Source organism: Macrobrachium rosenbergii, chromosome 28 (genome assembly GCF_040412425.1).
Source record: "Macrobrachium rosenbergii isolate ZJJX-2024 chromosome 28, ASM4041242v1, whole genome shotgun sequence".
In the NCBI taxonomy this organism is placed as follows: domain Eukaryota; kingdom Metazoa; phylum Arthropoda; class Malacostraca; order Decapoda; family Palaemonidae; genus Macrobrachium; species Macrobrachium rosenbergii.
Window position 1 is genome coordinate 29,261,795 of NC_089768.1, and position 13,399 is coordinate 29,275,193.

Below are 13,399 nucleotides of genomic sequence, written 5' to 3' on the forward strand. Positions count from 1 at the left end.
AAAAAATGTTGCATACGAGTTTAAAGAGATCTCTCACGCATTGTACGTAGCGTTCTTCCTAAAGTCGAGTACTAGGATTCACCTTGATTAGCATTAGTCTGTGTTATGCTCTTATTTAGCGTCTGTATGAAATGAAATGCTCAACAATTAATAATTTCTTACTTTAAATTTTGAAAATTAAAGAGTTCACGAAAAGTTGACAATTTCCCTTACATGCAGTCGTCATGAAATTTAAGCATGGCATGAGAGGATGCGCGCAGTCGCGAAGAAAGAACTGTTTCAGTTCGAAAGGCTTCCTCAAAGCCTTCGCCGCCGCCTCTTACCTAATCCATCTGGGTATGAAAAACTGAGCGTGTTGCAAGACCCGTCACGTTTCCATAGTTCCTCCTGTTACCAGGGAAGGTTGCTGTCAGAGATCTGACGCGTCGTGTAGGGGAAGGCAAACTGCTTGTGGGTTGGAGGAAGAAAAACTAGTCTCTCTTTTTTCTGCTAAACCAATGACAAACAGGATAGCGTGGAATTATTGGCCTTGCTTTGATTGCGAGTTCCATCGAGAATCCGTTTGTGAATCTTGCTCTTTCTTTAGTTGATGTACGATTTATTTATAAAAGTCAGTCGCGCATTCCTGAAGGAGGTTCAGCTATTTAAAGTGTGGTGACAGCCAGTGTGAAGATTTCTTGACCCGTCAGAATGAAAATGATTATTCAGTCATACTTTCTTTTTTTTATATATATTCATGCACAAAAGACGAGGCATGAATGCTTAGAACGGAAGGTAGAAGTGGACATTCAGAGGTTTCATTTTTTAAAAATTCTTGAATATTGGACTTGCGTGTTGCTTACGGTAACAAATTCGTTCGACTTTCTAAGGAGTTTCCTAACAATTCTGTTAGCCCCTATTGGCAGGAAAAGCAGCTTATGAAAGAATGACAAACTTGTGACTAATCAAAATGGTACTCTTATTTCGTAGCCTGGTGTTAAACCCTTTTGTTCTATAATGAAATCGGCCGTTTTTTACTATGAACAGCACTGTGACAGGGATCAATTCAAGTTTCTTATGGGAAATTGATTTCCCCATGTCGCCTCCTCATTTCATTGATGATTTTACTGTGGTGATCAGTTTTAGAAGTTATAACCCGATGCCCATTAATTTCAGAATCATATATTAATAGTCCTGATTATCTGTTTACCCAGGTGTTTTGTATGGAGAAAAAATCTATTGTATTTCTCTTAGTTTTTTTTTGTCAGATTTGAATATTTGTACGACAAATCCGTAGAACTGTTAGAGAGAGAGAGAGAGAGAGAGAGAGAGAGAGAGAGAGAGAGAGAGAGAGAGAGAGAGAAGAAATGTCTGGCTTCCGTTTAATGTCAGACTTCAGAATAAGTTAATTTTATGTAGCAGAGATTGCCATTAACATACAGTGTATACTGTAATACTTACTGTATTATTTTCTTGTCTGACTATTAAAATATAACGTGCAGCAGATGTTACATTTAATCCTTTATTTAAAAAAAATCGTAAAACTAACGGTCTTAGTCATGTTTCTATATTACGAGAGTGTGGAAGTGTCTCTGTAATTAAGGAGATGGGAGGACTTGAGTTCGAGGGTGAAAAGGGACGGGCGCACTTTCTACACACACACACAGAGAGAGAGAGAGAGAGAGCTCAGACAGTATTACGCCACTTTAGAATGTTCGGTGCTAAAAATAGCCGCTCCCTCGTCTGTTGTGTCATGGGTTTAATCCTAATGATAATGTGCGGATGTCGCAACAACTGGGTATGCTGGTCTCTCTCTCTCTCTCTCTCTCTCTCTCTTCAAATTGAAATCTGCTCTTGACACGCCAAGTCTGCACTGTTTTACGGGGTACACAAGGGGCGAATTTCATTTCAAGATCTTACTTTGTAAAACAAACAGATGATATTACGTCGTCTTTGCATTCATAGTGCTATTTAAGGTTTGATGTCGTTTGGAACCGTACGAGTGACTTTTAGTATTGTCATGTATCTTTTATTTCTCCCCAACATTCTCGGCAGCATATGCTGTTAAAACGCTTCATGTGGCTTGTTAATGATAGCGGTGGTTGTTAATAGTATCGTCATTGTTGCCTACGACTAAGAAATGCTGGCAGTGGAAATGTTGTCGTTGACGACTTTGTAATAAACGACAATGGGAATGTTGTCACTGACGACCTTCTAATAAACGACAATGGGAATGTTATCACTGACGACCTTCTAATAAACGACAGTGGGAATGTTGTCACTGACGACCTTCTAATAAAATAAACGACAATGGGAATGTTATCACTGATGACCTTTTAATAAACGACAATGGGAATGTTGTCACTGACGACCTTCTAATAAACGACAATGGGAATGTTGTCACTGACGACCTTCTAATAAACGACAATGGGAATGTTGTCACTGACGACTTTGTAATAACGACAATGGGGGTGTTGTCACTGGTTACTTCGTACTAAAAGCAGTGACCCTGAAAATATTGTCATGAAGGACTTGGTAAGAAAGGTCACGAAAATGGGAAGTTACCACGACCTGTAAGGAGTCAAATTTATCTCTTTGGCTGCTTCTTAGGACCTAATGAGATGGCAGCGTTTCACAGAGAGAGAGAGAGAGAGAGAGTCAAATTTATCTCTTTGGCTGCTTCTTAGAGAGAGAGAGAGAGAGAGAGAGAGAGAGATTATCCCAGTGCAGAGCCGAATAGGAAATGGTTGTCCAGGGAGGGAGTTGCGGCAGAATGACAGAGGCCAAAATATGTTTACGGACCACTTGAGAGTAATCTCTTAGTATTGCTTTGGTAAGCATCGTAAACACATCGTTGATATTTAGCTTGAGAATGTTTGTATTGGTAAGAGCAGTGTCTGTATCGGAGACTTATCATATACTTTCGTGGAGGTTGGGAGAGGGTGAGAATTAGGTTGCTGTTAGAATCTCTCTATTTGGTTAGTTTTCGTTGATTTGTGCCGCCTTGCTTGTTAGTATTGTTTGGGAAACGTCAGGCATTTACGCAGTGCTCTCTCTCTCTGTCTTCTTCTTCTTCTTCTTCTTCTTCCCATATTTTTCTTTTCTCTCTTACTCTTTTCCAGTATTTCGTAGTTTGTTTATTAGCAGTTTTCAGTTTCCTGTATTTATGCCACTTATAACTTCATCGGAACCATAAAAAATATTATTATTATTATTATTATTATTATTATTATTATTATTATTATTATTATTATTATTATTTTGAAACAACCAACATTATCGATACCCAGGACAAGCAACACCCAGTAATTAATCTGTTTTTCCCGTCTTCTTATGCTTATAATTTTACGTAGAACTAGAACGATATAGATGGAATACCAGAGAAGAGATACGAGATTCGTTGTTTGTGATATGAATACTAAAGGTGGTGGGAACAATGAAGGTATGGAGGATGTAATGGGAAAGGACCTCTGAGAGACTGCTAACGAAAATAAGGTCCAATTTATTAGTTTTTTGCTATGTATCTAATCTTGTAAGTGGAGGTTCTCTTTTTTCCAACACAAGGAGTTTAGTATTTATACAGGGACATCAGATAGCAGTCGCAGGAATTAGACCGACAAAAAGAACGCAGTGGAATGTTGAGAGGTACACAGGAGCAGATTTGGGCACTGGTCATCTACTTGCCGCTGCCACACTTAATCATAAGCACCATTATAAGCACCAAACAAGAGTGTTGACAGAGTATCGTGTCTCAATTCATGAAGGTTTACTGAAGACGGTTAATGAAAACCATATCTGACGAAGAGCAGGCGATTAGTGAAAACTGGACGAGCATCAGGAATGTATATTGGTCTCCTTGAAAAGAAGTCCTGGATATCGGGTGAGATCTGGATTACAGTAAGAAATAGGTGAAAGCAAAGAATACTTGCAGAAAAACTTTTATCGACGAGACGAAGAGCTCAGAGTAGAAAGTACTAACACCTCTATTCTCGGCGAGTCGGTAGAGTTGTCGGCTAATGATGAATTAGAGGAATTTATTTCTGGTGATAGAATTCCACAATAAGCTGTAGGTCCCGTTGCTAGGTAACCAGTTGGTTCTTAGCCACGTAAATTAAGTCTAATCCTTCGGGCCAGCTTTAGGAGAGCTGTTAATCAGCTCAGTGGTCTGGTAAAACTAAGGTATACTTATTTTTCTGTTCTCGGGAGTGGGATTGAACGAAGCATAGAAGAGAAGGAGTTTATGGAAGAATCGGGTGGACGATGTTGACAAAACCATGAATTCAGGGTGGTGTATTTTTAGTAAATATCCATAGGTGAAAAACGAAGAAAATTCCGGTCATAGGGAAGGAGGGATGGACCTCTACTGCCTTTTAAAATAAATTTTGACGTTGTAGGTATGTTATGGTATGTTAATACCGTTGTAGGTATGTTAATACGCTTGGCGTTGACGTTGCTTGGGGTTATAAATTGTGATCATCATCATCATCATGAGAGTGGTATCTTTTGAAATCTAGGTAGGCTAGATTCTCGTTAATCGCTTATAATCCATATGGCCAGGTATCATGCCTTATTTAGAGAGAGAGAGAGAGAGCTGAAAATCATGAAACTTCATTTCCACGACATTCAGTTGAATATTCCTGGTAAACACGAGGCACCGAAATGAAATAAGAGAAAAGAGGAAGGAAATGGATAAAACTTGAAGCACTAATAATATGTCTACTCTGAAAACCTCACATTTTTATGTACCTCTCCTGTAGACTTTGATTGTGAATAAGAAAATACCGGACGGGCAAGTGATGCATGTATTTGATTCATACGTATCACACGTTGTAAGGAATTTATTGTGATTGAGGGAATATATTCTGTTCTATTGCAGGGAATGTATTATATTATATTCAGAGTATATTTTGCTGGAACTGATAGAAATATCCATAGTTGCTTTAATTCACATATATAATGAACTTTTCATAAATTTTTGTAAGAACTTTAGTAAGATTATTATTATTATTATTATTATTATTATTATTATTATTATTATTATTATTATTATTATTATTAGATGCCAGGAGCATTTTGGAGTGTTAAAAACTCGAAGCAAAAAAATGAACAAATTAAACAATTTATGTTTGCCAAAAGTATAGTGTTTTAGGAGAACCTTTCGTCTTCATTTGGAAATTCTGAAAACTTTTGGTTTCCAAAACTTTACTTTTCTAAATGTATCTCAAAATGTAATTTTTGTTGATAAAGATGTTCACGCACTGTGTATTGCGTTACGCCCCACAAATTAAGATGCCAAGTTTGAGGCTAGACGAACTTTTCGGAAGAAGTAAATACGATGCATAGTTAATGTTATGAGAACTAGGCTACAGAAATATTTTGCAATAAAATGAACAGAACATCATTTAGTGGAATGCAATGGATTCTTCGTATTGTGGTGGTAAATAATTAGAATAGACCGAACTCTTGAAACTTCCTAGTTATTTTCTTTTTGGCAAAACATTCGATAACTGCATTTCACGCATGTTGATTTTGTTTCTCCATTTTTTGAGAGAGAGAGAGAGAGAGAGAGAGAGAGAGAGAGAGAGAGAGAGAGAGAGAGAGAGAGAGAGAGAGAGAGAGAGTTAAAAGCTAGAACAGTAACCTTTATAATGGAACCAAAGTTCAGCTGAAAAAAGTTATACATTTGGAATGCAGTTACTGTCGAAACTCACCTTAAGAATTGATAGATATTGAAACTTGACATTTTTAGCACCCCCATATTTTTTTTATTACCGAGAGGAAGAATTTATCAAAGAGTTTTATTTTTAGTATCGTCTAGGGATTATCAGAGGTATTTCCTGTCAACTGTCAGTTTTGCTTCTCGTACTATTTTTGAATATTTTATCTGTGGCATTTCAGTGAAAGAAAAGAGTTGGGATTTCCCGTATGACACTCCATTTGTAAATTCATTCCTTAAAATTGTTGAACGGTAGTGAACGATAATGCTATCGTGTTTTGATGGCCCTGGGCCTCTGGTTTTAGTGGTAATATTGACCATGAATGGTTTTATTATCAAATTTCTTTTATTCAAGTGTTCACCTTATTTACTGCTGAAAGGTAGCAGTATTATCGAAGTAGTTTTAAAGTCCATTTAAAGCAGAAGTAGCTACTTTAAGAAGCTGTAAACTGTTTCTATAAGGAATGATATCCTTAAAAGCGCTTTTTGAACTCAATAAACAATATTAAGAAAACTAGATTTTTACTCTGAGAAAACTTGAGGGTTTTACTTGATAAACTCTACGGAAGTGCATTGCCATATTTTATTTACAAGCGTCCGTTTGAATTGGTGTATACAAGAACTATTGATTACTACAGAGGAATTTTTCTTGAAAACATATAAGCCATTCTGGGCATGACATCATTGTACCAGAGTAGTTGTTGTATTAAAAATTTGACTAGATACAAAATTTAGTGGAAATTCTACCACACATATATATTAAAAATTTGCGGCCAATCACAAAATGTAGTGGAAAGTTGACCACATTTTTGTGTGGACGTTCATTTAGCATTCAAAGTCAAACTTGAAGGAACTGTGCTTTCGTTTAAGGGGAAGATCTTATAAAAAGTTTCTCACTAATCTTCTTACATGTGTAGCTTTTCATCTTTCCGTAGTTGGAATTATTTTTGTGTGTAGTTCTTCATTAAGGACTTTGTTCTTGAAGTAGTGGTTAAATTTTAGGGTATTAATCTTGAATGGTCGGTTTTACTTCCGAATAGGTTTATACACCTTAGAGCCCTTGGCTTATGTGTCGTTTCCTGTAAATTGTAAAGTCAGTCATAATCAGTTTATTGGTATACTGAAGGAATATATCTGGTGTTTATATTAAATTTAACATGTTTTCTATAGTTAAATTTATTGTTCCTGGAGATTACTTTACAGTGATTGGTAATGATGTTTATCAATCAGTAAACAGATTGATGAAGTTAATGGAAGTTATTTTCATCTTCTGAATAAGTTACTCGGTTATTTACACATTAATAGAGAATATAAAAACGAGAATAAAGATACTTGAATTATAAACTTTTCCTTGCAGAGTTGCAGCGATGAACGAGCTTCGAAACTGGCTACATTTGCAAGAACAAATCCTTCAGAGATCAACGTAGGTATCAGTATAATAGCCAATAAAAATCAGTTGCTCCATTTCAGCTTCGTCATATATTTTAGTAACAGTATCTTTTAAGCTCATTGGCTATTTTAGCTGTTTGTGGATATGTGTTTGTGTTTTTTTATGCATAAAACTGAAGGTGGTAAATGAAATTGCATGGTATTCTGCAGAAATTCTGTGCAGTTGAGATTTATTTGTTTATGGCTCTTGCTGCTTGTTTGCTAGTTATTCAAAAAGAATTGTTCTCTGAAAGGGTATTTAAGTATGGTGCATTAGGAGTTACTGGTGTGTCGGAATAGTCACTATAATAAATTCCAAAAGAAGACTTGAATTTCCAGTGGTCACAAGAGAAATTTAAATCCTCCGAATCATGACTCACATTTGTTTATGTAGGACCCAGTTACAAGGTCTGTATTGAACGACCCAGTTTTGGATTTAGTTTAGGAGATCCATTTTTGCTCCAGATTATGAGTTACATATTCAGGGATCAGCCCAGTTCTGTGACCCACATTTAAAAGCATCTCGTGCTTCAAAAATAAATGAATTTGGTTTTGATAAAGCTATTCCTTTTTCTGTCGGCCGTATTTAATTTAACTGGATGTTCACAATGATTTTAATGCTCAAGAATACAAATTGAATTTCATTGACATTCCACTCTGAGTAACCATAAGAAATGTGTTCCAGCACTACTGTTTTAAGCTGCAAGGACTGTGACACACACTTACTTCTCAGTGTGTACACATATCCTTTGTTTTGTTATCGGCTTTGAATATTATTTTTAATAGCGACATTGCTTAATGTTGTCCGTCATACTCACTCTTCTTATTTTGCTGTCAGGAAGTCAAGTATCGTATGTAAGCCTTTTGGTAAATGCTGAGATGATTCTATTAATGGAGAGCACTTCAGATATTTTAGTCTACCCTTGCTGGAATATCGTTTTCCTTCCGAGGTGTCAGTAACTGACGGTGCTCCTCGTGTTTTAACCAAAATTATTTGAACGGTGATTCCCTTTCTTAACAGTAACTATTACGGATTGTATCATCTCTGGAAGATCCTGCTTAGCCGTATTCCATATGAACATTTGGAATTTTTTTGTCTTCTTTACTATGTGGTAACTTTTTCCTTTCAGATTATCAAGACGACTGTTGCTACCCTGTTGCATAACAAGTGGAAAAAATTCTCCATTTTGTATAGCGAAGATCACGTCACCATGATGGAGACATTGAAAATGGAAGCTGAACTTAGAAACATGACCATTAACCACGAGATTCCATACAATAAAGAAAAGCTGCCAGTCATCTTTAGAGAGACGAAAAGTAGTACTAGAAGTAAGTGATAATGTCAGTCTAGTGTAGGTGATTATGAATGATGGATGCTTTCATGAATATTAATGTTGTTCATAGATTGTCTTTCCTTAGGATTTGTTAGCGTTTCATGCCATCATCATTATTTACTTTTATTTTATCCATTAATTATTAATTTGTTAAATTATTTTTTCTTTTTTAATAACCGATCACTTCTTTCAAATAAACACCATATTCTTTGGAAGCTTGAATTTCAAGCCAGTGGCCCCAGTGGGATTGTTCCATGTGAATGGGATTCATCTTCTGAATAATAATAATAATAATAATAATTAACCTTATCATTCAACTCAAAATGCTAGTGATATGGAACCACATTTTAAAATTAAAGATCCATGTGTAAGTAAATATGTCAACTTTTTATCCATACATGTACATATAGAATTTTTTTGCCATGGGAATCACAGGCAGATCTTTCTTAATTTAAGAAGAGTAGCTAGTTGACGTACAAAAATTAATCAACGATTTTGAAAATTTTTATAAAAAATAAGTTTTTACTCCACTCCAAAATCTGTAGTGATAACAGTTCGGGAGAAAAAATCAGCATACAGTAATTTCTTTTAAGGTACCAAACTATCCTATAGAGGTAGGTTCAGATCTGAAAGTCATTATTTTAATATATATTGATTTAGTATTTAGTCGTCTTTGGATGCAGTTTACACCCAAAAGGATGAAATTGACTGTACCAATACCATAGAGTTTCCTTATTATCGGGTTGATGATGCTATGTATTTGCCTTAGATACTTACTTGATTCTGGGTGGCAATGGATAATCGCAAGAAATCTACTGTATTTTATTAAAACAGACTAAATAGACTGATTAAGGCAACTCCGTAGACAAATAAATCAAGAGAAATACTGTGGCTTAAGGCCCTCTTCATGTGAGGGAAGATTACGTAAACTCAAGGGTTCTCTTAATTATATTGACATAATAAACACAGATCAGAAGAATGACGAATTACTGGGCAGGTAATAATAAGGGCCTGGTTAATGAATGAATCCTACACAGGAGAAATATTCTACGCCGGTGATGTCTTCATAACAGGAACCTCGTAGAGGGGTAGATTAAGGGGTGGCATAAGGCCACTGCGTATGGGATAGAGCCGAGCATTGTTCCACAGCCAGGGCCAATCTGCAAGATATGCAAGACGGTTACTTGCAAGAATAATAAGGCACCCAAAGGGAACTGAGGGAATGCACAGATGGTGCCAAATAACTCAGTTTATTCTGGTACATTACCTTCGTCAAGATGATGATGTCCTCGTCCAATAGGGGCGCCAACACTGGAGGAGGGAATTAAAAATGCCACAACAAAAGTATACTGGTCCGAACCTCAGGGTCGAACAGGTGGAGGGTACAAGGGACAGGCAAAGGTAAGGACATCTGTCCTTGGTGGAGCTCTGAGTTCTTCTCTCTCTGACTGCTGTTGCATGGTCTATTTATAACCTTGGGAATTACGCCTTGGCATCCAGGTAGGTGGCGCAAAGGTCAATCTCTGCCTCGTTACTACAGTGAACACGTGGGCATTCAGTCAGGCCTCATGGAGAGGTCACCATCCCCAAGTGGCTTGGTGCCAACTTTCTCTTTTCTGGTTCCTCCCTTGCCCATTGTACTGCACCGGCAAGGAAGGCATCCTTGAAGGCCACACCTAGAATTAAGGCCCTCAGACGGTAATTTGAACAGAGAGAGGGTTAGGCTTAACCATCGGGGAGATGGAGGAGAGAATTGATGAAGGGGCGAATGAAACCCACAGTTCTTCTATTTAAGAAATAGTTAAAATTAATTGTATTCTCTATCGGTTACATTATTGTTGTAAAACGGGTGAGGTTACTTGAAGTTTGCTTCGTTGCAATGATGATAAGACAGTACAATCCTACCATTTGTGGACAATATATATTAAATATTTTGATAGTTATTGTTTTAAATTTGGTGTTTTTCCATCCATTATATTTTTTTATATTTGCGTGTATAGCTTTATGACAATCATTTTAATTCAATAGTTTTGCAATATTATATGCTCTTGTTGCCTCTCAAGAAATCATATGTTATGAGGCATGGCTGGCTAATACTTTAATGATCTACTTTATTCATAATTATGTTCATGTAATGGTTTACTTTTTTCATAATTATATTCATGTTTGCCCTCTCTAGGTCCAGACCAGGCTAACTGATATATAATTTTTTTGTATGAATTACTTTTAAAAGGGATATGTCACTAATTATTTTTCTTAATTTCAGTTTATGTTTATATTGGTCATCGAGGACAAGTACAGGAGATTTTGACAGTGATGGCTATGACGGGAATATTTAACTCCAACCCCTCAGAACAAAATGAATATCTTTTACTCTTTGTGGATAGGGAAGAATACAGATCTGATGACTGGCCCACTTATATATGGGGTATGGTATAGCATGTGTTATCCCAGTTTAAACTTAACTCAGTCTAAAGACTGACTTTTATACAGCAATACAGCTGTATTGTGTTTGTTGCACTGCTTGGTTATTTAGAAAGTGATAGTTTTGCATTAGTTCCTTATGATTGATTTTGATTAAAGCCATTTAAATGCCTCCTGAATGATTTCATTACACTCTGTGAATGAGTTTTTCATGAAGACTTTTCATTTCCCTCAGATGAGCAGACTTTGAGTCACATGGGTTCTGGAGCACCGTGTGTGGAGCACGACTTGAAGGTGTATGATGGGGTGTTCATGGTGATAGCTAACCGCTTCCCGGAAGTGAAGTCCTTTGAAGAGAAAGTAAAGGACTTTAATAATAAACAACCTCTGTGTTTGGGTCATCGAAATTCATTCAGAAGAGTAAGTCTTTTTGGTTGTTTCTTCTGTACCATGACTAACAATTTCTTTGCTAAGAATTCTATGCTTGCTTTGAAATAAAGCTCTTTATTTCCTGTAAGTATTATTATGTTGCTGATGCATGCATGCACATTATGAAGTTATACATGTCTTTTAACAAGTTCTTGTGGCCTACTCTGTACGTAAGGCTAAAATTTATTTTAAATTTTAAGGCATTTTTAATGCTAAGTTATGTATGTATTATGCATTTCTCAGTATTGAATGCACAGAAAACCAGACTTCATCCTAAATGAAAATGTTACAATTTTTTCCTCACCCAGACCACAATTGTTCAGAATAGCATGTATCAATTCAAAAGCATTTAAGCAGTTTTAAAGTAAATATTGTAATTTCAACCAAGTACATATCTTAAAAACCATATAAGCATGAGGTCTGTAATTCTTTGTCAACATTGATTTTTTTTTTGTGGGTGAAAATATGTGACATCAAGTGCCGAACAGAAATACTCTTCTTTCCTGCGGATGAATGGACCACCAGCTTGAATTTTAGGATTCTTCTCATGTGCTGATATCCTTGTCAATCTTTAATTAAGGACAGTTGTAGCTTTTATGACAAACCCATTTACACTAACCTTAAAATTACAATTATCATGTAAATGCTTTCGTATTGATATAACCATGAACTTGTAGTTTTGATGCTATATGTGCCATGGAAATGTGAATTATTGTAATTTTATTGTGAATTATTGGCCATTTACTCAGGACTAATATTGTCTTTGTAGTGATGTTATGAATTACTTTGTTAGATTTCTGGAAATGTGATTTTGACATCTTTAAAAAAATCTGTACATTCTATTGGATTTAAGAGAGAAGTTTAACTAGTTTTGAAATAACTTGTTTTGAAATTATATGCAAGCTTCAAGCACACTTTTGAGTGAATAGCCAAAGATTGTATTTAGTGAGCTTTATTGGTTTTAACTTTTCTTGATATAAAATTTGCATGATTTGTCTGCCATGTTATCAGAAATTGGCTGATAGGAAAGTTATTCTTTGAGAAAGTAATAAGCAAATGGACATGCCACTGAATATCTTTAAAAATGAAGAATATTTTGTTAAGAAAGTTGTTTACACATTTTTGTTTTTGTATAGAAATCAATTATGCTTGGTATTTATCTATATGAGTTTCTAATTTTAATGCTGTATATTTTTTTTTAATTGGCTGTAGTTAAGATTATTTTGAAAGTTATTTCATAGGCATCTCAGCCCCATTAAAAATGTATTAAAAAAATCTGCTGTTTTGAATTTAGAAAGTCATTCTTGGAAACCAGGTGTATTGCAATATGTTACATGCTTGTTGCCCCTTAGTTGCGTAGTATGAGTGGTTGGTTTAGGATGACATTCTAAAGACTTGTAAACAGTGTTGCTTCAAGTTTCTGTACAGTAAATGAGGCAGGCAGTTGTTACTAGCATTTGACATATTTCTTTATGTAGACTAATAGTCTTCGTTTTTCTTTAAGAATTTAGTTTAGTCTTACTGCATTGTTAGTGCTTGTGAATGAAGAGGATGTACATATCAGGTGCAGATAGTTAGAGATATTTTATGCACCACTAATGTTGAAATGAGACAATTATGATCACTGGAGTTCTTATACTATGCTGCACTGCACACTGTGATACCGCATGAGGCAAGGGGAACTATAACTAGCATGTATTTAAAATGTTTAGCATGAGTTAGCCTATTTTATAGATTATTATGATTGAAACTAACTGCTTTTTTAGATGTTCCTGTATGGCATAGTATTTTGTATATAAGATTTAAAGTGTATATAAGGGGAAATAACAGTTCAACTAACAAGGTATCCAAGCTTACACATTTCTCTACAGGAATTTCACAAATTACATGCAGTGCTATACAGTGGTTACAATACATTAACTCTCTTAGGACACCACACTTTTTCTTCATTATTTCATTGTATGTGCAAGTGCATTTCTTGTCTTTGTACATGCATACATGAAGTCTGTGTATGTATGTATGTATTTACTGAGGTAGTTTTTACCTATATACACATATGAACCTACAATAAACACACATGATGTTGAGA

The 13,399-nt window shown here is 35.6% G+C and overlaps 1 protein-coding gene across 18 annotated transcripts in view; it reads left to right on the forward strand.

Moving 5' to 3' along the window:
- Positions 1–13,399, forward strand: part of LOC136854167 (receptor-type guanylate cyclase Gyc76C-like) — a 467,449-nt gene that overhangs the window by 322,232 nt on the left and 131,818 nt on the right. For all 18 annotated transcript variants that reach the window (XM_067130442.1, XM_067130444.1, XM_067130443.1 and 15 more), the window contains 4 exons: positions 7,053–7,118; positions 8,254–8,452; positions 10,724–10,885; positions 11,117–11,301. In XM_067130442.1, coding sequence (XP_066986543.1) covers positions 7,053–7,118; positions 8,254–8,452; positions 10,724–10,885; positions 11,117–11,301 — 612 coding nt within the window. The remainder of the gene's footprint in view (positions 1–7,052; positions 7,119–8,253; positions 8,453–10,723; positions 10,886–11,116; positions 11,302–13,399) is intronic.